Source organism: Salvelinus fontinalis, chromosome 17 (genome assembly GCF_029448725.1).
Source record: "Salvelinus fontinalis isolate EN_2023a chromosome 17, ASM2944872v1, whole genome shotgun sequence".
Lineage (NCBI taxonomy): Eukaryota > Metazoa > Chordata > Actinopteri > Salmoniformes > Salmonidae > Salvelinus > Salvelinus fontinalis.
The window spans coordinates 21,547,390-21,568,944 of NC_074681.1; the positions used below are offsets into that span (position 1 = coordinate 21,547,390).

General features: G+C 44.2%; 1 protein-coding gene across 1 annotated transcript in view; it reads right to left on the minus strand.

The window, feature by feature from the left end:
• Nucleotides 1-14,881, minus strand: part of LOC129813965 (uncharacterized) — a 21,865-nt gene extending 6,984 nt beyond the window's left edge. The window contains exons 1-8 of the mRNA XM_055866640.1: nucleotides 14,739-14,881; nucleotides 7,390-7,461; nucleotides 2,224-2,357; nucleotides 1,846-1,907; nucleotides 1,426-1,588; nucleotides 1,026-1,209; nucleotides 507-650; nucleotides 73-295 (exon numbers count right to left, since the gene is read on the minus strand). Of these exons, the coding sequence (XP_055722615.1) occupies nucleotides 73-295; nucleotides 507-650; nucleotides 1,026-1,209; nucleotides 1,426-1,588; nucleotides 1,846-1,907; nucleotides 2,224-2,357; nucleotides 7,390-7,437 (958 nt within the window). The 5' untranslated portion in view covers nucleotides 7,438-7,461; nucleotides 14,739-14,881. The remainder of the gene's footprint in view (nucleotides 1-72; nucleotides 296-506; nucleotides 651-1,025; nucleotides 1,210-1,425; nucleotides 1,589-1,845; nucleotides 1,908-2,223; nucleotides 2,358-7,389; nucleotides 7,462-14,738) is intronic.
• Nucleotides 14,882-21,555: the final 6,674 nt, after the last annotated feature.

The window sequence follows — 21,555 nt, forward strand, 5'->3', positions numbered from 1 at the left end:
TCACGTTAGTCCAAAAAGTTGAACTTAATAAAACCAGACACATGCCTCTAGCCTAGCTACATGACCTCTCACCTTTGGCATCTAGACTGGCGGCACGATGGCTGCTGTCAAACTTCCACTTCCTGAAGTAAGGCCCGGCCCCCTCCAAGCTGGCATGCCGTCTCAGTTTGCAGAAGAAGTGCAGAACGGAACCCCGGTGGACGGGGGCCGGAAACGTTCCCCTCACTCCTCTCATCCCTGTAATCTCCCTCCCTCCTTCGGTCCTAACCCATGGTCCGTCCCCTACGGCCTCCGCCTGTCAAAGCAGATAGAGTATAAGATCGGTAGATAACATAGATATAGAGATAATGTACATATAGAGAGGGTCAAGGAAAGGGTTTTAAGGACAGCCAAGTGGGGGCTCGAACCCCTGTCACCAAGAGGCATGCGGGGTTCCAAAATAGAGAGTGATACCTCTTCATCAGAGTCTGTAGTGGTGTGTGTATAAAGTCATGTATAATGCTCACGGTTCTGGAGCGGGGGGTTGGGGGGCACAGAATTGGTGGACTGTGGCTGAGTCTGGAGTCCAGTAGGATGTAGTGGTGGATGTCTCCAGGGAGGGCACTACCAGAGCTCTGGCACAACCAGGCGGGCCCAGCCCTCTCAGAAGACTACACAACACACAAGGTTCAGTTAGGATGATCAGGGAAAAGCAATCGCAAGGTTGTATAGTAGGTTGAGTACAGAGGTTCCTGGTGGGAGGAGCTACAGGAGGATGGGCTTGGTTAGAATGGAATCAATGGAACGGTATCAACCACATCAAACATATTGACTCCGTTCTATCCATTCCCTTCTAGCCATTACAATGAGTCTTCCTATAGATCCTCCAACCATCCTACCAACCACCTCTGGTTGAGTAGTTGAGTCAGCTAGATATTTATCTACCTTCCCAGACACCTGAAGTTCTAATGCCCCTTACCAATAAATGCTCTGTTTCTTTTGCCATGGAAAAATAATCATGCTAAATGTAAAATGTGGATGTTTACCTGGTAGAGGGGGTACAGTGGGAGTTTGGGAGTGGGCGGTTCGTTGACGTTGAGGCTGCTGCTCTCTGTAGACTCACACTCCATGATGGTGAGGATCTTCAGGGTAGAGGGAGGGGGGGCCAGGGGGAGATGGGTCAGACGGGCCTTCTTCAGGTGATGGAAGTCCCCTTCTGTGAGGGTGTATCTGAGTAGGAGGAGAGGAAGGAAATGGTATCTACATTTAATTCAGTCCCAAGTTTCCATTGAGATAAAGAGATTGTTTTTCAAGGAAGACCTTGCTTCAAAAGACTTAACATTGTATGGAGACGACTCTCCACTTCCACCACCAATCTGTACTTGTGTTGCAACATCAACCTGAGTGATACATGGCAGCCATTTTGTAAATAACATTGTCCTGTACCTGCGTCCTTTGTCCTGAGTCTTGCTCTCCTTTTCGTAAAGAGCTGATTCATTGAAGGAGACACGGCGGCCAGTAGAGCAGGTGGACATGAACCTGTCTGTCTCTTCATCATGGCAGCTAGACGGTGAGAGAGCATCTGACTCATCTAGCCTTATAGTGATGTCTGGAGAGAGGGGAGGAGAGGAGAGAGGAGGAGAGGGGAGGCAATGTGAGAGGAGAGGAGGGGAGGGGGGGAGAGGAGAGAAGAGGAGAGGTGACGTGAGAGGGGGAGGAGAGGAGAGGCGATGTAAGAAGAGGGGAGGAGAGAAAAGGAGAGGAGATGAGACGAGAGGAAAACATTTAAGGAGAAGGTGTCAGTTTCTATGGTTTTAATAAAAACATTCTGTGTCTGAACGGAAGTAGAATGTACATCCTCCTTACCTTGTGTGGGCTGTGAATCCTCCACATAGGTGGTATTAGTCTTCTCTGGATCATCACTGGCCCTGCATACAGAGGACAGAAAGAGAGGGAGGAAAGACGGAGAAAGGGAGTGTTATTGGTACGGTCTCTTTGCCCTTTGCGGTCAAAAATAGAACTGTCTCCAGGCATCAAAGATTTAATGCTCATTTTGATTTCACTCTGAGCAGTAATCCATTTCTATCCTAATCACTTCAACACGGTGTCTCCTAATCTCTCTGTGCAGACGTGCCACAGTTTTGTTAATACATAATACGCTTGGGATTTATCAGAGTTAGAGCCAGGGACATGACCTATAACGCTGTAGGTGTGGTTACTGTAGAGGTGAGAAGTGTGTGGTACCTGGAGTATCGGCGGCTGCCCACAGAGCAGCGGTGACAGAACAGCAACAGGATCAGTGAACCTCCAGCGAACACACACAGCAGGACCAGCAGGATCACATAGTTCTCCACCCGTCCTGCTGACACTGGCACCTCCTGTATAGAGGGAAGGACCATAAGGGTCAGAGGCCTAGTACCATTTCCACTTTTCGTACCTTACCCTAGACACTACCCCTTTCAACCAATGGGAGTCAGTAAAAGTTTCCCAAATAGATCTTTGGTTAAGGGAACTTCTATCTGGAGAAACTGGGTGTGACTCTTCAGGTTTTATTTAGCCTAGCAGCTTACCCTCGTGGCTAACACTTTCAGTGTACACAGATCTGAAATGACTGGATAGGTGACAGAAATATGATAGAAAATCTATTGTATTTCATACTTTGCATCCCATTAAAGGGTTTTGCCTTGCATTACTGTTGTGCGTCATAATCTATTGTATTGTCAATCAATGATTGAATAGATAGCCTGCAGTACAGTATTCTTTTGAAATGCATTATGTTTTCACACCATGTTTGTGTGAATGCGTGTGTGAATCTACTGTGCCAAGCCAACATCTCAGCTACATGACTAGTGCTGCTGGGAAAAATATCCTTTTCCTTTGGAAGTCAGAATAAATATTTTTGGCCCATTACTGTGTCAGCTCAGCAGTGTAATATTTAATAAGGAGTTGCGTTGATACAGAAAGATGTAAGCCACACATGCTCACATACAGTAATGTTGCGCAACTGCTCTTCTCTGTACTTTCTGATTAACGTGCTCTGTCTTCCCTAAGTGATCCTCAGGATTAGAATCGAAACGTCAATGAGACCTTTAATTCAATTTCCCTGCTCATCTGACTAAGGGGAAAATGAGGACTCTGCACGCTAAAAATGGAAATGGGTGGAGAAAAGGAGGGACGATGTAGAGGAGAGGGGGAGAGAGGGGGAAAGGAGGAGAGAGGGGGAGAGGAGGAGAGAGGGGAGATACGGTGGGAGAGACGGAGGAGTGGAGGAGAGAGAGAGAGGAGGAAAGGAGGAGAGAAGTAGAGGTAGAGAGGGGGAGAGGAGGAGAGAGGAGAGAGGGTGAGACAAGGAGAGGAGGAGAGAGAGAGAAGAGGAGAGAGGAGGGGCGACAGGGCGGCATCATCAGGAGGAGACAGGCAGACCGTGGTAAGCAGTGAGAACCAGACTTTTCTGCTGATGTTTTATTATGGACTGATTCTGATAATGGAGGGCCATTAAAAGCCAATGACGAAGCAGTTCTATATTGAATTTCATTTAACACACCCCTCTACTCTAATTACGCTATGATTAAGACAGAGAGGACAGTAAGGGATTGGCTGTGATATCAGATGTGCTATGAGTAATGCTAAGATTGGTGATTGAGTGAAAGACAGAACACTCCATACTATGGATGGGGAAGCCCTCTAGATCACAAGAGTCTACAGTGATTCATGACCTTGACTGAGGGAACAACAAGGTCAACCTAGACATTCCACACAGTCTTACTGTTCCACACAGTCTTACTGTTCCACACAGTCTTACTGTTCCACACAGTCTTCCTGTTCCACACAGTCTTCCTGTTCCACACAGTCTTACTGTTCCACACAGTCTTACTGTTCCACACAGTCTTACTGTTCCACACAGTCTTCCTGTTCCACACAGTCTTCCTGTTCCACACAGTCTTCCTGTTCCACACAGTCTTCCTGTTCCACACAGTCTTCCTGTTCCACACAGTCTTCCTGTTCCACACATTCTTCCTGTTCCACACAGTCTTCCTGTTCCACACAGTCTTACTGTTCCACACAGTCTTCCTGTTCCACACAGTCTTCCTGTTCCACACAGTCTTCCTGTTCCACACAGTCTTACTGTTCCACACAGTCTTACTGTTCCACACAGTCTTCCTGTTCCACACAGTCTTACTGTTCCACACAGTATTACTGTTCCACACAGTCTTCCTGTTCCACACGGTCTTACTGTTCCACACGGTCTTACTGTTCCACACGGTCTTCCTGTTCCACACAGTCTTACTGTTCCACACAGTCTTCCTGTTCCACACAGTCTTCCTGTTCCACACAGTCTTACTGTTCCACACAGTCTTACTGTTCCACACAGTATTACTGTTCCACACAGTCTTACTGTTCCACACAGTCTTCCTGTTCCACACAGTCTTACTGTTCCACACAGTATTACTGTTCCACACAGTCTTACTGTTCCACACAGTCTTCCTGTTCCACACAGTCTTACTGTTCCACACAGTCTTCCTGTTCCACACGGTCTTCCTGTTCCACACGGTCTTACTGTTCCACACAGTCTTCCTGTTCCACACAGTCTTACTGTTCCACACAGTCTTACTGTTCCACACAGTCTTCCTGTTCCACACAGTCTTACTGTTCCACATAGTCTTACTGTTCCACACAGTATTACTGTTCCACACGGTCTTCCTGTTCCACACGGTCTTACTGTTCCACACGGTCTTACTGTTCCACACGGTCTTACTGTTCCACACGGTCTTCCTGTTCCACACAGTCTTACTGTTCCACACAGTCTTCCTGTTCCACACAGTCTTCCTGTTCCACACAGTCTTACTGTTCCACACAGTCTTACTGTTCCACACAGTATTACTGTTCCACACAGTCTTACTGTTCCACACAGTCTTCCTGTTCCACACGGTCTTACTGTTCCACACAGTCTTACTGTTCCACACAGTATTACTGTTCCACACGGTCTTACTGTTCCACACGGTCTTCCTGTTCCACACGGTCTTACTGTTCCACACGGTCTTACTGTTCCACACAGTCTTCCTGTTCCACACAGTCTTAATGTTCCACACAGTCTTAATGTTCCACACAGTCTTAATGTTCCACACAGTCTTACTGTTCCACACGGTCTTACTGTTCCACACGGTATTACTGTTCCACACAGTCTTACTGTTCCACACAGTCTTACTGTTCCACACAGTCTTACTGTTCCACACAGTATTACTGTTCCACACGGTCTTAATGTTCCACACGGTCTTACTGTTCCACACGGTCTTACTGTTCCACACAGTCTTACTGTTCCACACGGTCTTACTGTTCCACACGGTCTTACTGTTCCACACGGTCTTACTGTTCCACACGTTCTTACTGTTCCACACAGTCTTACTGTTCCACACAGTATTACTGTTCCACACAGTCTTACTGTTCCACACAGTCTTACTGTTCCACACAGTATTACTGTTCCACACAGTATTACTGTTCCACACAGTCTTACTGTTCCACACAGTCTTACTGTTCCACACAGTCTTCCTGTTCCACACAGTCTTCCTGTTCCACACGGTCTTACTGTTCCACACAGTCTTACTGTTCCACACAGTATTACTGTTCCACACAGTATTACTGTTCCACACAGTCTTACTGTTCCACACAGTCTTACTGTTCCACACAGTATTACTGTTCCACACGGTCTTACTGTTCCACACGGTCTTACTGTTCCACACAGTATTACTGTTCCACACAGTATTACTGTATACTGAGTTAATAACTAATGCACCCCAGAGAGAGCGAGGGGGGGATAGAATGAGAGAGAGAGCGAGATGAAGAGAGTGAGACAGAAGAGTGAGAGACAGACAGAGAAGAAAGAATGTAGAGATAGGGGAATGATCTGAGTCTGCAACTACATTTCCCTCCAGAACACCAACCATCAATCAAACATTGTCAACCTGTTAACTCCAATCACACACACAATCCAGCAACTGAGCGAATATTCTACGAGGAATGACTAGGAGGGAGAGGGAGCCATGGTTTCCAATTGAATGCCCTTCTGAGAATGAAAACAGCTGGCGTCAGGTTAGCTGCTAGCATAACCAGGCCTCGGATCAAAGCATCGCTAGATTCGCTAATGAAACAAAAATAATTGTGTGCCTATTGTTTGACCTTGGAAAGCGTGAACACATTTAAATAAGTGATCATCAGCATATTAATTTTTACTCTGCCTTCATCCTCTTTCTGTCACTGAACTACAGAAGTGTATTAGTGAATAACCTATCACACAGGGTTCATCCATTAGTATATAGGTTCAGTAGGAGGGGGACTTATGTAAAGACTGTGTGTAGGTCTAGACAGTGAGGTGGGGATTGAGTACAGTGTGTTACGGCGTAGTAACAGAAAAAGGGGGGTACCTAGTCAGTTGTACAACTGAAATGTGACTTCTGCATTTGACCCAACCCCTCTGAATCAGAGAGGTGCGTGGGGCTACCTTAAATCCACATCATTGGCGCTCAGGAGCTGTTGTTGGGGGTTAACTGCCTTGCTCAGGGGCAGAACGAGCTCAGGTCCTTCAGGGAAAGCCTCACAGGCAGCACAATTACCTGGTGGGTCTCAGTTATCATTACAGGAAACATCATATACACACACACACACACACACACACACACACACACACACACACACACACACACAAACACACACACACACACACACACACACACCTTCTCCACTGCCAGATTGACTATAGTGTAATAATGCAATCTGCTGTTTTTACCAACTCAGCTCAACAGTAAGAACACCACAATCATTCAGTGGGAGCAGCTAAATCCCTGGCCGGCTACCTGCAGACCATATTACTAACCTACTGAAACCCTGGCCGGCTACCTGAAGACCATATTACTAACCTACTGAAACCCTGGCCGGCTACCTGCAGACCATATTACTAACCTACTGAAACCCTGGCCGGCTACCTGCAGACCATATTACTAACCCACTGAAACCCTGACCGGCTACCTGCAGATCATATTACTAACCTACTGTAACCCTGGCCGGCTACCTGCAGACCATATTACTAACCCACTGAAACCCACTTGGCTAATCTGACATGACAGGCTGCAGCCAGCCACTGAAACCAATGTCTGCTTCTGGGTTACGGGCACAAAGACTGGGGGCTCAATGGAGAGAAAAAACAGGATGGAGAGAGAGGATGGAGGGAAGAGACCGAATGGAGATTGTGGGGAGATAAAGAGAGAGGGAGAAGTGTGAGAAAAGAGGTAGAAGAGAGGATGAAGATAGCATGGAGAGAGACGGATGAAGAGAAGGTGGAGAGATGATAGATAGAGAGAGTAGGAGAGCACAAGATGGATGGAGAGAGGACAGGAGGTAGAGAGCTGCAGTACTTACGGTGGAGTTCTCCGTCAGGCTTGTCAGTACAGGCGAGTCATTGCTCATGGTCCAGGTCAGAGAGAGTGAACCCTGAGGATGACAGACAGAAAAGGGGAGAGGAGATGAGAGGGTAGGGGAGAGGAGAGAGGAGAGAAGAGGGGAAAGGAGAGGAGAGCTTAGATACTCATAAACTATCCATTCTAGGTCTTTCTGGTGCGCAGGCTGCCCTGATACTGTCTGGAGCCTGATTTAACATGTGCTCCACTTATCTAAAGGACTTACAGTAAGTGCATTAATCTTAACATAGCTAGGTGAGAAACCCACATAGTCGTAGTAAGCACATTTTTCCTCAGTACAGAAGTTATCAGCAAAGTCAGGGCTAATAGGAATAGACAAGTGCAAGTATTTTTTTTAATGGGGTGGGGGTGGGGGTAAGACTGAGAGGTCTTATTTAAGATACTCTTTGAAGAGGTAGGGTTTCAGGTGTTTTCAGAAGATGGGCATGGATTACTCTGTCCTAGCTTCAGGGGGAAGCTCATTCCACCATCGAAGTGCCAGGACAGATATAAGATTTGTCTGGGCTGAGTGGGAGCTGAACCTCCGTAGGGGTGGGACGGCCAAGAGACCAGAGGTGGCAGAACGGAGTGCTTGGGTTGGGGTGTGGGATTTGAGCACAGTCTGAAGGTAGGCAGGGGCAGTTCCCCTTGCTGCTCCGTAGGTTTTACATGTTCACGATAATCTCCTAGAACAACAAATTAAAGGGAAATACCTAGTCAGTTGTACAACTGAAATGTGTCTTCCACATTTAACCCAACTCCTCTGAATCAGAGAGTTACAGGGGCTGCCTTAAATCCACATCCACAGCACCTAGGGAACTGCCTTGCTCAGGGGCAGAACGACAGATTTTTACCCTGTGAGCTCAGGGATTCGATCCAGCAACCTTTCTGGTTACTGGCCCAATGCTCTAACCACTAGGCTACCTGCCACCCAAAGTACTTGTGTATTACATTTAAGTGGAATGCATTAGCAGTGAGACAGCACTGACCTCATATACAGTATAAATTGTGTACCAGGTGTGCATGTGGGTGTGTGTGTGCGTGCAATGGCTAATCCCACGTCTCTCTTGTTCTTCTGATTGTATTACAATACAATAATCTGCTCTATACACTACTCTCATCAGAGACTACCACATAATCTCTTTGGCATGAATGTGTGTGTGCAAAACTCTGATTCATGCTCAGAAAAACATTGTCCCATCCCCACACCATATGAGCACCTTATTTTACGCAAAACCTCATCCAACCTGCTCAGTCCTTTAGTAGAGCGAAGAGCTTTCTACAACCACCAGCCCAGTTCAAATGTTTCAAACAGGAAAGTCATAAACTCTATTACTTGTAAATTGACAGGACATACAGTACCAGTCAAAAGTTTGGACACACCTATTTATTCAAGGGTTTTTCTTTATTTGTACTATTTTCTACATTGTAGAATAATAGTGAAGACATCAAAACTATGAAATAACATATATGGAATCATGTAAGCAAAAAAAACAACTCTTTTTTTCAGATCCTCAGAGAGTTCTTTGCCATGAGGTGCCATGTTGAACTTCCAGTGACCAGTCAGTATGAGTGAGTGTGAGAGCGATGACACCAAATTTAACACACCTGCTCCCCATTCACACCTGAGACCTTGTAACACTAACGAGTCACATGACACCGGGGAGGGAAAATGGCTAATTGGGCCCAATTTGGACATTTTCACTTAGGAGTGTACTCACTTTTGTTGCCAGCGGTTTAGACATTAACGGCTGTGTGTTGAGTTATTTTGAGGGGACAGCAAATTTACACTGTTATACAAGCTGTACACTTACTACTTTACAATGTAGCAAAGTGTCATTTCTTCAGTGTTGTCACATGAAAAGATATACTCAAATATTTACAAAAATGTGAGGGGTGTACTCACTTTTGTGATATACTGTATATATACAGCTTACCCCAGAGAGAGATATATGCTGTTTACATTCTACAACACCAATATGCATTTCTTTATGTCAGATTGCTACTGCGTCTACAGATACAGATATAGACGTACAGAAGGAGTGTAATTCTTACTTTTTCTACCTGAATATTTGGTATAAAGATAAGAAATATATTGTTAGATTATAGGTGTAACTCTAGTGGGCCTAAAACAAACTTCTTCCAACTGTCAGAGTCAGTTGGAGCACCGGGGCACTTTCCCTTCATATGATAGGCCTGCAGTAGCTGTAGCTTAATAGTAGCCACACCATACCAAACCTTCACAAACGTTTCTAAACTTTATTAGGGTAATATCAAAAGGAAGTCAAGACATTGTTTGACTACCCTCCCCTATGCCCCCTCAAAAAAAACACAACTCTCCCCAAAGCAAAAAGAGAACTTTGACAACCCTCCACTATTTTGAACCACCCCTCCCCCAGTACATTTTGATCTGTCCCTAAAATCTGACTAGTAAATGGACTGGACAAGAGTTTTTGGAGGGTTTCCAATCTGGCAGCAACGCAACCTTGATGCAAATAAGGCACACACCATAATCTTCCGGTGGTAGAAGCTCCCGGTAAAAAAAGGGGCAACGTTTGGAGCCACTTTACTTATCTTTCGATGGGGCCTGCTACTGTGATGAGCGAGCCACTTCCTCTCCCTCAATGTGTGCTCCGGGAGACAGAAAAAAGGCTTCTGATTTTATAACATTTCAAAATCCAATCGCTGGAAACACAAACCTTAGAAGCAACTATGTTTGTTCTCAGCTTTCTGTGGGTATATGTTTTATTTGTCATCTCTTAATATTGAGCTCATAAAGCAACTATGCCTTTAAGATACAAAGCGCAAAATGAAGAATTGCGTATCCGCCATTGTGAGTGATTTTTGTTGTTGTTGTTGATTTTATTAGGATCTCCATTAGCTGACGCCGATAGTGACAGCTAGTCTTACTGGGGACAGACACAACGAAAAAGACATTACCAGACAAAATACTTTACAATTTACAAAAATTAAAAACATTAACATGTAGTGTGTGTGTGTGTGTGTGTGTGTGTGTGTGTGTGTGTGTGTGTGTGTGTGTGTGTGTGTGTGTGTGTGTGTGTGTGTGTGTGTGTGTGTGTGTGTGTGTGTGTGTGTGTGTGTATTCATCAGTTACTAATACATGTCAGTACATACACACAACCAGTAGGTCACATGTCAGTACATACACACAACCAGTAGGTCACATGTCAGTACATACACACAACAACTAGGTCACATGTCAGTACATACACACAACAACTAGGTCACATGTCAGTACACACACAACCAGTAGGTCACATGTCAGTACACACACAACCAGTAGGTCACATGTCAGTACATACACACAACAACTAGGTCACATGTCAGTACACACACAACCAGTAGGTCACATGTCAGTACATACACACAACCAGTAGGTCACATGTCAGTACATACACACAACCAGTAGGTCACATGTCAGTACATACACACAACCAGTAGGTCACATGTCAGTACATACACACAACAACTAGGTCACATGTCAGTACACACACAACCAGTAGGTCACATGTCAGTACATACACACAACAACTAGGTCACATGTCAGTACACACACAACCAGTAGGTCACATGTCAGTACATACACACAACAACTAGGTCACATGTCAGTACACACACAACCAGTAGGTCACATGTCAGTACATACACACAACCAGTAGGTCACATGTCAGTACATACACACAACCAGTTGGTCACATGTCAGTACATACACACAACCAGTAGGTCACATGTCAGTACACACACAACCAGTAGGTCACATGTCAGTACACACACACAACAAGTAGGTCACATGTCAGTACATACACACAACCAGTAGGTCACATGTCAGTACATACACTCAACCAGTAGGTCACATGTCAGTACACACACACAACCGGTAGGTCACATGTCAGTACACACACACAACAAGTAGGTCACATGTCAGTACATACACACAACCAGTAGGTCACATGTCAGTACATACACACAACAACTAGGTCACATGTCAGTGCATACACACAACCAGTAGGTCACATGTCAGTACATACACACAACCACTAGGTCACATGTCAGTACATACACACAACCAGTAGGCCACATGTCAGTACATACACACAACAAGTAGGTCACATGTCAGTACATACACACAACCAGTAGGTCACATGTCAGTACATACACACAACCAGTAGGTCACATGTCAGTGCATACACGCACCCAGTAGGTCACATGTCAGTACATACACAACCAGTAGGTCACATGTCAGTACATACACACAACAACTAGGTCACATGTCAGTACACACACAACCAGTAGGTCACATGTCAGTACATACACACAACAACTAGGTCACATGTCAGTACACACACAACCAGTAGGTCACATGTCAGTACATACACACAACCAGTAGGTCACATGTCAGTACATACACACAACCAGTTGGTCACATGTCAGTACATACACACAACCAGTAGGTCACATGTCAGTACACACACAACCAGTAGGTCACATGTCAGTACACACACACAACAAGTAGGTCACATGTCAGTACATACACACAACCAGTAGGTCACATGTCAGTACATACACTCAACCAGTAGGTCACATGTCAGTACACACACACAACCGGTAGGTCACATGTCAGTACACACACACAACAAGTAGGTCACATGTCAGTACATACACACAACCAGTAGGTCACATGTCAGTACATACACACAACAACTAGGTCACATGTCAGTGCATACACACAACCAGTAGGTCACATGTCAGTACATACACACAACCACTAGGTCACATGTCAGTACATACACACAACCAGTAGGCCACATGTCAGTACATACACACAACAAGTAGGTCACATGTCAGTACATACACACAACCAGTAGGTCACATGTCAGTACATACACACAACCAGTAGGTCACATGTCAGTACATACACACAACCAGTAGGTCACATGTCAGTACATACACACAACCGGTAGGTCACATGTCAGTACACACACACAACAAGTAGGTCACATGTCAGTACATACACACAACCAGTAGGTCACATGTCAGTGCATACACACAACCAGTAGGTCACATGTCAGTACATACACACAACAAGTAGGTCACATGTCAGTACATACACACAACCAGTAGGTCACATGTCAGTACATACACACAACCAGTAGGTCACATGTCAGTGCATACACGCACCCAGTAGGTCACATGTCAGTACATACACACAACAAGTAGGTCACATGTCAGTACATACACACAACCAGGAGGTCACATGTCAGTGCATACACACAACCAGTAGGTCACATGTCAGTACATACACACAACCAGTAGGTCACATGTCAGTACATACACACAACCACTAGGTCACATGTCAGTACATACACACAACCAGTAGGTCACATGTCAGTACATACACACAACCAGTAGGTCACATGTCAGTACATACACACAACCAGTAGGTCACATGTCAGTATATACACACAACCAGTAGGTCACATGTCAGTACATACACACAACCAGTAGGTCACATGTCAGTACTTACACACAACCAGTAGGTCACATGGGTGAGAGGCGTGAGGTGTTATATGCCGTGAGGTGTTTTTTTCGTTTTTTGAAACCAGGTTTTTTGTTCACTTGCACTATATGAGATTGAAGGGAGTTCCATGCAATCGTGGCTCTGTATAATACTGTACGTTTCCTTGAATTTGTTCTGGAATGGGGACTGTGAAAAGGTGGCATGTCTGGTGTGGTAAGTGGGTGTGTCAGTTCTGTGTGTAAGTTGACTATGCAAACAATTTGGAATTTCCAACACATGAATGTTTGTACTAAAAACAAGAAGCGATGCAGTCAGAGCGCATAGAGTAGCAGGCTACAACTGCAACACTTTTTAGGACATTCAATTTACTGTTTACGTGACTACTAGCAGTGAGTATTATGTTTAGTCTTACCGTTCCAGCTAATGTGTTTTGAGTTTTCACTTCCTCATGCGGTGAACTATACCCAAAATAAATGAGCTTATGACAGTAAAGCACACTACTAGGTTAATGAGGCAATAAAAATATTATGTGACTCAAATGTGACTAAAATGAAAGGGCATTTAGTGGACCAAAATGGCCCACTGTTTTTGTCATTTTGACAATAACTAAACTAAATTATTATTCAAATGACAAAAATGTGACTAAGACATAATTATATTTTAATAAAAATGACTAAGACTAGACTAAATCTAAAAAATGGTGCCAAGATGAACAATTCCTCAGGGCAAAGTGATCTAGTGAGTGCAGCTTTCTCCTCCCTTATTCCCCTCGGGGGGAATCATACCATTGTAGGACTATAGATTGTCCCTGAAATAATCAGGAATGTGCCTGTACTTGAGGAAACAGCAGAAGTCTAGTACACTTGCTGTGAGTGAAGCCTGCCACATCAGAGATGAGGGCTGATGTGTCACAGCCGGTGAAAGTGAAATGATGTGACCCAGATCCTTGGACTAAGCCTAATTAAACGCTTTGTCTAACTTTTTAATTATGCGAAATAATGTAATGTTCCTCACTATAATATCCATATAATATCATGCTTTCTGGGCATCAGAAATATGGGCACGGCAACAAAAAGTAAGTCAGTGGATATTCTAGCACATTCTTTTCTACATATGAAACATTTGAAATAACGTCACATCATGTCTCGTCATGCTTTGAAGTAACCCCGCAGTTTCTTTCCCCTTTGATGATAACCGAAGCGCGCTCTCTCTCCTCGGGTTGGTGCTGAGACAGCGCTCACCCCAGCATCCTTTCTTCCGAGAAACCGCTGATCAAGGAAGTCGTTGCACATTTATGCACCATCTTATTTTTGACACACATCTTCCAGTAAACAACCAAGCGGTGTGAATTATTACCAAAATATAATATCGTATATATTTGACCATCATCGGCAATTATTGTTGCCTTTTATGTAACAAAAGTGCTTATTGTACTGCATAGGCTATGGCAAACTTCACAATCAGACATCGCTGTATCATTTTCATCGCAATGGTGTGGCGAGATTTATCAGCAATATGTGGGGAAAATTGTATTCTACAGTATGGATCGCTATTCCTATCCACATCACATCCCCTACTACCCCAACTAGCCTACTAGATATATAGGGCAGTGCTGGAATGACTACATGTAAACTGTATCAGAGTAGGCTACAATCTGTAGTGTGCACTATCCCTCCATTCTACTAGAATATATAATTCAATCATAAATCAAAGGCAACAGATGGATTGGCTGTATGGATAAAAGCGAAAGCCCATTATGGAGACACACTTACCTTATTCTGGGTTACTTCATGTGGTCCATTTGACGCTGTCCATCACACGCAAATAGCGTCAGCCTTCTCCGCATAGTTTAATTTGGGCGTTAAATGCCGATCTTAGTTATGAATGAAACCGGACGGAATAAGACACACCCACAGCCCGATCCTGAAAACACCACGTGACGAAGACGGCGAAGACGTGAGATGGAACAGACACTGGTGGTCCGTACAAGTTTACGCGAGGCGCGTGGGAATAATTGCTTCCATTTATATTTTGCATAATTCGTAATATCCCTCGCACAAAGATGTGAAACAAAGATTTTGATATTATTGTTTTATTGATTTATTGATATCATTGCTCTCCTTTTGCTAAACGAAAAACACAGATCAGCAAGCACAGTCAGTGAGCTTTGCAGGTGAAATATTTTTGATAGTTACTTTCATTACCTGTCTTGATGACTCATGACACACCTATAACGGAGGTAATTAATGCCTATGTTAATATCATATCATTATAGAAAGTTCATGAACCAATTGAGACGCAAATATTCACCTCTTGCAGTTTTGTCTTATACCCACATGGTGGTACTGTTGCACCATAGCGCAATTGTGGACCGGCCAACAACACTCGAATTGAGGTCCAGTTTACTTGCTATAAAAAAGTAAGATGGGTTATTTGCTTACGCAGAACATTGCTATGTCTTGACCTCACAACAATTTCAGTATGAATGTGAACTGTAATTAACCAAAAATTAACATTTTGAGATGAATTTGAAATACTTCAACATCTGTGTTGACTAGTCAAGCGCCAGACTGGTTCCTGATAGGGTCGCTGCTATCTAGCACCCTTGGGACGTCCACACCCCGTTGAAATGTAAAGGTCAAATGCTTATTGTAATGGTTAAGGTTAAGGTTAGGGTTAGAATTTACGGTAGGGAGCATCATGCCTTGCACTTCAGATTAATGTTTTGTCATGGATTGACAATTTTACTTAAGCTAAATGGAAATTAGGTTTCCAAGAGAATAGGCCAAGGTTTATTCAGATTGCTCAGTGCTGACAGCACTAACTTTAATACATTTTTCTTGTTTTAAAGTTTTCTTTTTGTATTTAATTTCACTCTTTTGTTCACCCCTTTTTCATGGTATCCAATTGGTAGTTACAGTCTTGTCTCCCGTACGGACTCGGGAGAGGTGAAGGTCGAGAGCCGTGCGTCCTCCGAAACAAAACCCAACCAAGCCACTTCTTGACACAATGCCCACTTAACCCAGACACACCAATGTGTCGGGGGAAACACCGTACACCTGGCGACCCTGTCAGCGTGCACTGCGCCCGGCCCGCCACAAGAGTCGCTAGTGCGCGATGGGACAAGTACATCGTTGCCTGCCAAAACCTCCCCTAACCCAGACGACGCTGGGCCAATTGTGCGCCATGAGTCTCCCGGTCGTGGCCAGCTGCGACAGAGCCGGGACTCGAACCCAGAATCTCTAGTGGCACAGCTAGCACTGTGATGCAGTGCCTTAGACCACTGCGTCACTCGGGAGAACCAACGACATCACTTTCTTAAGAAAGCCAAAGGATGTGTCTCTCCAAAACCTTTACATGAACAACGGTAACATATACTGAACAAAAATATAAACGCAACATATAAAGTGTTGGTCGCATGTTTCATGGGCTGAAATAAAAGATCCCAGAAATTTTCCATAAGCACAAAAAGCTCAATTTCTGAAAAATGTTGTGCACACATTTGTTTACATCACTGTTAGTGACCATTTCTACTTCGCAAATATAATCCATGCACATAACAGGTCTGGCATATCAAGAAGCTGATTAGAGAGTATGATCATTGTACAGGTGCACCTTGTGCTGGGGACAATAAAAACTACTCTAAAATGTGCAGTTTTGTCACACAACACAATGCCACAGATGACTCAAGTTTTGAGGGAGTGTGCAATTGGCATGCTGACTGCAGGAATGTCCACCAGAGCTATTGCCAGATAATTGAATGTTAATTTCTCTACCAAAAGCCACCTCCCGTCTAACCACGCCAGCCCAGGACCTCCGCATCTTCACCTGCGGGATCATCTGAGACCAGCCAGCCGGACAGCTGATGCAACTGAGGAGTATTTCTGTATGTAATAAAGTCCTTTCGTGGGGGAAAACGCAATCTGATTGGCTGTGCCTGGCTCCCCAGTGGGTGGACCTGGCTCCCAAGTGGATGGGCCAATGCCCTCCCAGGCCCACCCATGTCTGCGCCCCCATCCAGTCATGTGAACTCCATAGATTAGGGCCTAATTAATTAATTTTAATTGACTGATTTCCTCATATGAACTAACTCAGTAAATTTGTTGAAATTGTTGCATGTTTCATTTATATTTTTGTTCAGCATAAAACACTGGAAGAATAAAAACGTTCAATTTAGACTTTGTATGGAAATGCATTTAAATATAGCAACAACTGTGAATCTCGATTCTGCAAATAGCAGATGTCTTCCAATAATAACCATGGAATATTCACATGCTGCTCTGTCTCACTATAAATAGCTCATACTTTGTATTCAATCAAAGCTTCCTACGCTTCACACAGGCTGGATGAAAACACCCACAGTAGAACGTTTTGCCTACACACTGGGTTTAAAGGGATAGTTCATCCCCAAATCAATGATCATGAGAGAGTTTTTAGACCACTTCTGAGGCATAAAAATGTCTGAGGGATTGTTTGTAACTAGTTTTTGATGTCATGCATGACGTTCTAAAAGGACATCTATATTACACATATTACACATGAACTGTTTCAGGAGTGACTAAAACCAGGGCATTATGTGGAAATATGAAGCAGGAGAGATAAAGAAAGGGCAGAGGACTGTTTGGTAAGAGTATTGGGAAAGAACTTCCTCCCTCTCTCAGAATGGTGTCTTTGGGCACACGCAGTCACATCTCACTTCCTGTTGTTGATCAATCAGTAATGCATTCTGGGGAATTGGCGTCTGCCAGTCAGCAGAGTTTCCTGTGGATGTTTGCCTGTCATCATCAGTCAGATGTCACACATTCAGACACTGTGCAATAATCACGTTTTGTGCATGCGTGCATGTGCGTGCGTGTGTGTATGTGAGAGAGATCGCCTGTCTGGGTTGTATTTTTGGCCGCCTGTTTCACCAGTAGATCATGTGACTCAGACCAGATGGTTGACCCAAAAGCAATGTATAAAAATATACCCCGCCGCCCAAAAAAAAGAAAAAAAGGTCTTTCATTCCAAAATAACTGGTACAACGATGCTATAACTCAACAAAGTGCTGCCAAGCTTTTGAAACATTTGATATTTTGCTTTCAGATCTTGCATAGAAAGTATGCCTTCCTTCACTCATATACTTTTCATGGCTTAAGAATTGGAATTTCAGGCGTTTACAGTGCATTGGGAAAGTATTCAGACCCCTTGACTGTTTCCACATTTTGTTATGTTACAGCATTATTCTAAAAAAAAAATATTTTTTATTTATCCTCATCGATCTATACGCAATACCACTAAATGACAAAGTTAAAACAGGTTTTTAGACATTTTATCAAATGTATTAAAATTGAAAAAACAGAATTACCTTATTTACATAAGTATTCAGACCTTTTGCTATGAGACTCGAAAATTGAGCTTAGTTGCATCTTGTTTCCATCTTGTTTCCCTTCTTCCATCGGGGCAGAAGAGCCTTGGTCAAGGAGGTGATCAAGAAACCGATGGTCACTCTGACAGAGCTTCAGAGTTCCTCTGTGGAGAATCTTCCAAAAGGACAACCATCTCTGCAATACTCCATCAGTCAGGCCATTATAGTAGAGTGGCCGGACGGAAGCCACTCCTCAGTGAAAGGCACACGACAGCCCGGTTAGAGTTTCCCAAAAGGCACCGAAAGGACGCAGACCATGAGAAACAAGATTCTCTGGCCTTACGAAACCAAGATCCAACTCTTTGGCCTACATGCCAAGCGTCACACATTTACATTACATTTAAGTCATTTAGCAGACGCTCTTATCCAGAGCGATTTACAAATTGGAAAGTTCATACATATTCATCCTGGTCCCCCCGTGGGAAATGAACCCACAACCCTGGCGTTGCAAGCGCCATGCTCTACCAACTGAGCCACACGGGACCACACCTGGAGGAAACCTGGCACCATCACTATGGTGAAGCATGGGGGTGGCAGCATCATACTGTGGGGATGTCTTTCAGCAGCAGGGATTTAGATATTAGTCAGGATCGAGAGAAAGCTGAACGGAGCAAAGTACAGACAGATCCTTGATGAAAACCTGCTCCAGAGCGCTCAGGACCTCAGACTGGGGTTAAGGTTTGTTCACCTTCCAACAATACAACGACCCTAAGCGCACAGCCAAGACAACGCAGGAGTGGCTTTGAGACAAGTGTCTGAATGTCCTTGAGTGGCCCAGCCAGAGCCAGGACTTGAACCCGATCGAACATCTCTGGAGAGACCTGAAAATAGCTTTGCAGCGACGCTCCCCATCCAACCTGACAGACCTTGAGAAGATCTGCAGAGAAGAATGGGAGAAACTCCCCAAATACATGTGTGCCAAGCTTGTAGCATCATACCCAAGAAGTCTCGAGTGTGTAGTCGCTGCCAAAGGTGCTTCAACACAGTACTGAGTAAAGGGTCTCAATACTTAGGTAAATGTGACATTTCATTTTTAAAATTTTCATTAATTTGCAAAAATTCTAAAAACCTGTTTTTGCTTCACCATTAAGGGGTATTGTGTGTAGATTGATGAGGGGGAAGGGGAAACAGTGTCATCCATTTTAGAATAAGGCTGTAACGTAACAAAATGTGGAAAAAAGTCAAGGAGTCTGAATACTTTCCAAATGCACTGTATACGTGTTTAATGACTTACAGGACAGGATGAGTAGACAGAGAGTTCTGGCTATAGACAAACAATACTATCGAATGGCAGGTTACTACTTCTCTTTCTAGGAATTGCAGAATATACTAAAGAAAACAATAATTTAGCCTACATAAATGTTTATGTTAGAAATACTGTCTGTCTGACCACCCGCCTTATACAAACAAAATTCCTTGAAATGTCAGCTCAGCATTCTGGAATTCCGAGGAGAGAGGTGTAACATTCCAGACTGGTGAGACGTTGGGAAAACTGTGCCGGGAGAGGCCACGAAGGGGGTAAACCAGGAAAGGCCACGGAGGAGGGAGGAGAAATGTGAGGACGTAGAGTAAATTTGGAGAGGAGGAATTTGTAGTGTGTTCCATGTCTTCTGACGTCAATGCAGCATCCCTGCTGACATGCTCCAGGGAACAGGACATCCTGCGGGTCAGGGTTCATCCCAACAGTCTATATTGGCTTCCTCTCCTCGTCTCCTCATCTTCTTTACTTCATCTGCACTGATCTGGAAACATTGGGTGGATGAAAGCAATACAGTATAAGAGGGAAAATGTGTTGTTGGGGTCTACTTTCATCTATACTGAGTTGTTAGATCAGTACAGATGCAGGGAATGAGAGAAGGAGAGGAAGCCACTTTGGAGTTTTGGGATTGTTATTATTTGTGTCTTGCAGGATTCCATGGAGGACATGGATTCCTGCACATGAGGCTGGACATAGAACCTCCAAAAATGGAACCTATTATCAGCTACTTATCTGGCTCAGGTTTTATCTCAACAGGGCTTTTTATTCAACCTTCAATGAAGAATACCCCAAACCACTGAAATGTATGTCAGTTATGCATCTATGAATTGTATTTTTTGTATTGAGTATTGCGTTGTGAAGCTTTAGGTCAGTTTTACAATGTATTACAAATGTTCATAAAAACTTGAACTTGAACTGCAAATGCGTCATGCTTTTCCCTTGTTGATGTCTCTCTTACACCTCTCTGCGGTATGAGGTCCAAAGCTCAAGATAACTATTGGTCAGGTTCTATACAGAAAGAGGTGTAGCAATGGCCGTTAAATGACAATAAAATCCTGAATAAGATCCAAGTTACACACAGGGAGGGAGGTTGCGATTCATGCTGAGATCGAGACTGTGGTGAGTGGGGGTTATTCTCTCTGCAACAACATTCAACAATAACACCATCTCGCTTCTGCTCTGCTGTCTCTCTCAAACACTGGGATTTCCATTTGAGCATTTCAGAGATACAGAGAGAGAGAGGTGGGGGAGAAAGGGAGAGAGAATACAAGAGAGAGCGACAGAGAGAACAAAAGAGAGACAGAAATAGAGAGAGAGAACAAAAGAGAGCGAGAGAGAGAGAAAGAGAACAAGAGAGAGAGAGGGAGAGGCAGAGGGAGAGGGAGAGGGAGGGAAACAAAAACAGACGAAGACAAAAAGAGCGACTCAGACAGAGAGCGTTGTCCCTATCCCCAAATATCGCTCTTGTTATTAGGAAGAGGGCAGGAGAAAGAGGATGACAGATGCTGAAAAGGAAGGGATAGAATGAGTGGGCGGAGGAAGGATAGTTGCACTTGCAGAGAACAGAGGATGGAGTGAGCGAGTGCATGAGTGGGTGGATGGAGGCAGGCAGGTGGGCCGGGAAAGGTCTGACGCAGTCTGGATGAAGCGGGGGCGGAGGGGGGCGGTGCTATATTTAGCACCCGATGGGAGAGGTTCTGGCTGCTTTTCTCTGCCTGTTTACGTCACAGATTCTACGCTGGCCCTCTGGGCGTTATGTGACAGGTGATGCTGTTCTTTATCAATGAGGAGACTGGACTAGAATACTAAGCAGAGGAGCAGAGAAAGACCAGATGCTGTGGACTGTACAGGACACAATAACTTACAATAACGATTTGAATATACTGTCAAATAAAATAGAACAGAAAATAATAGAATAGAATAG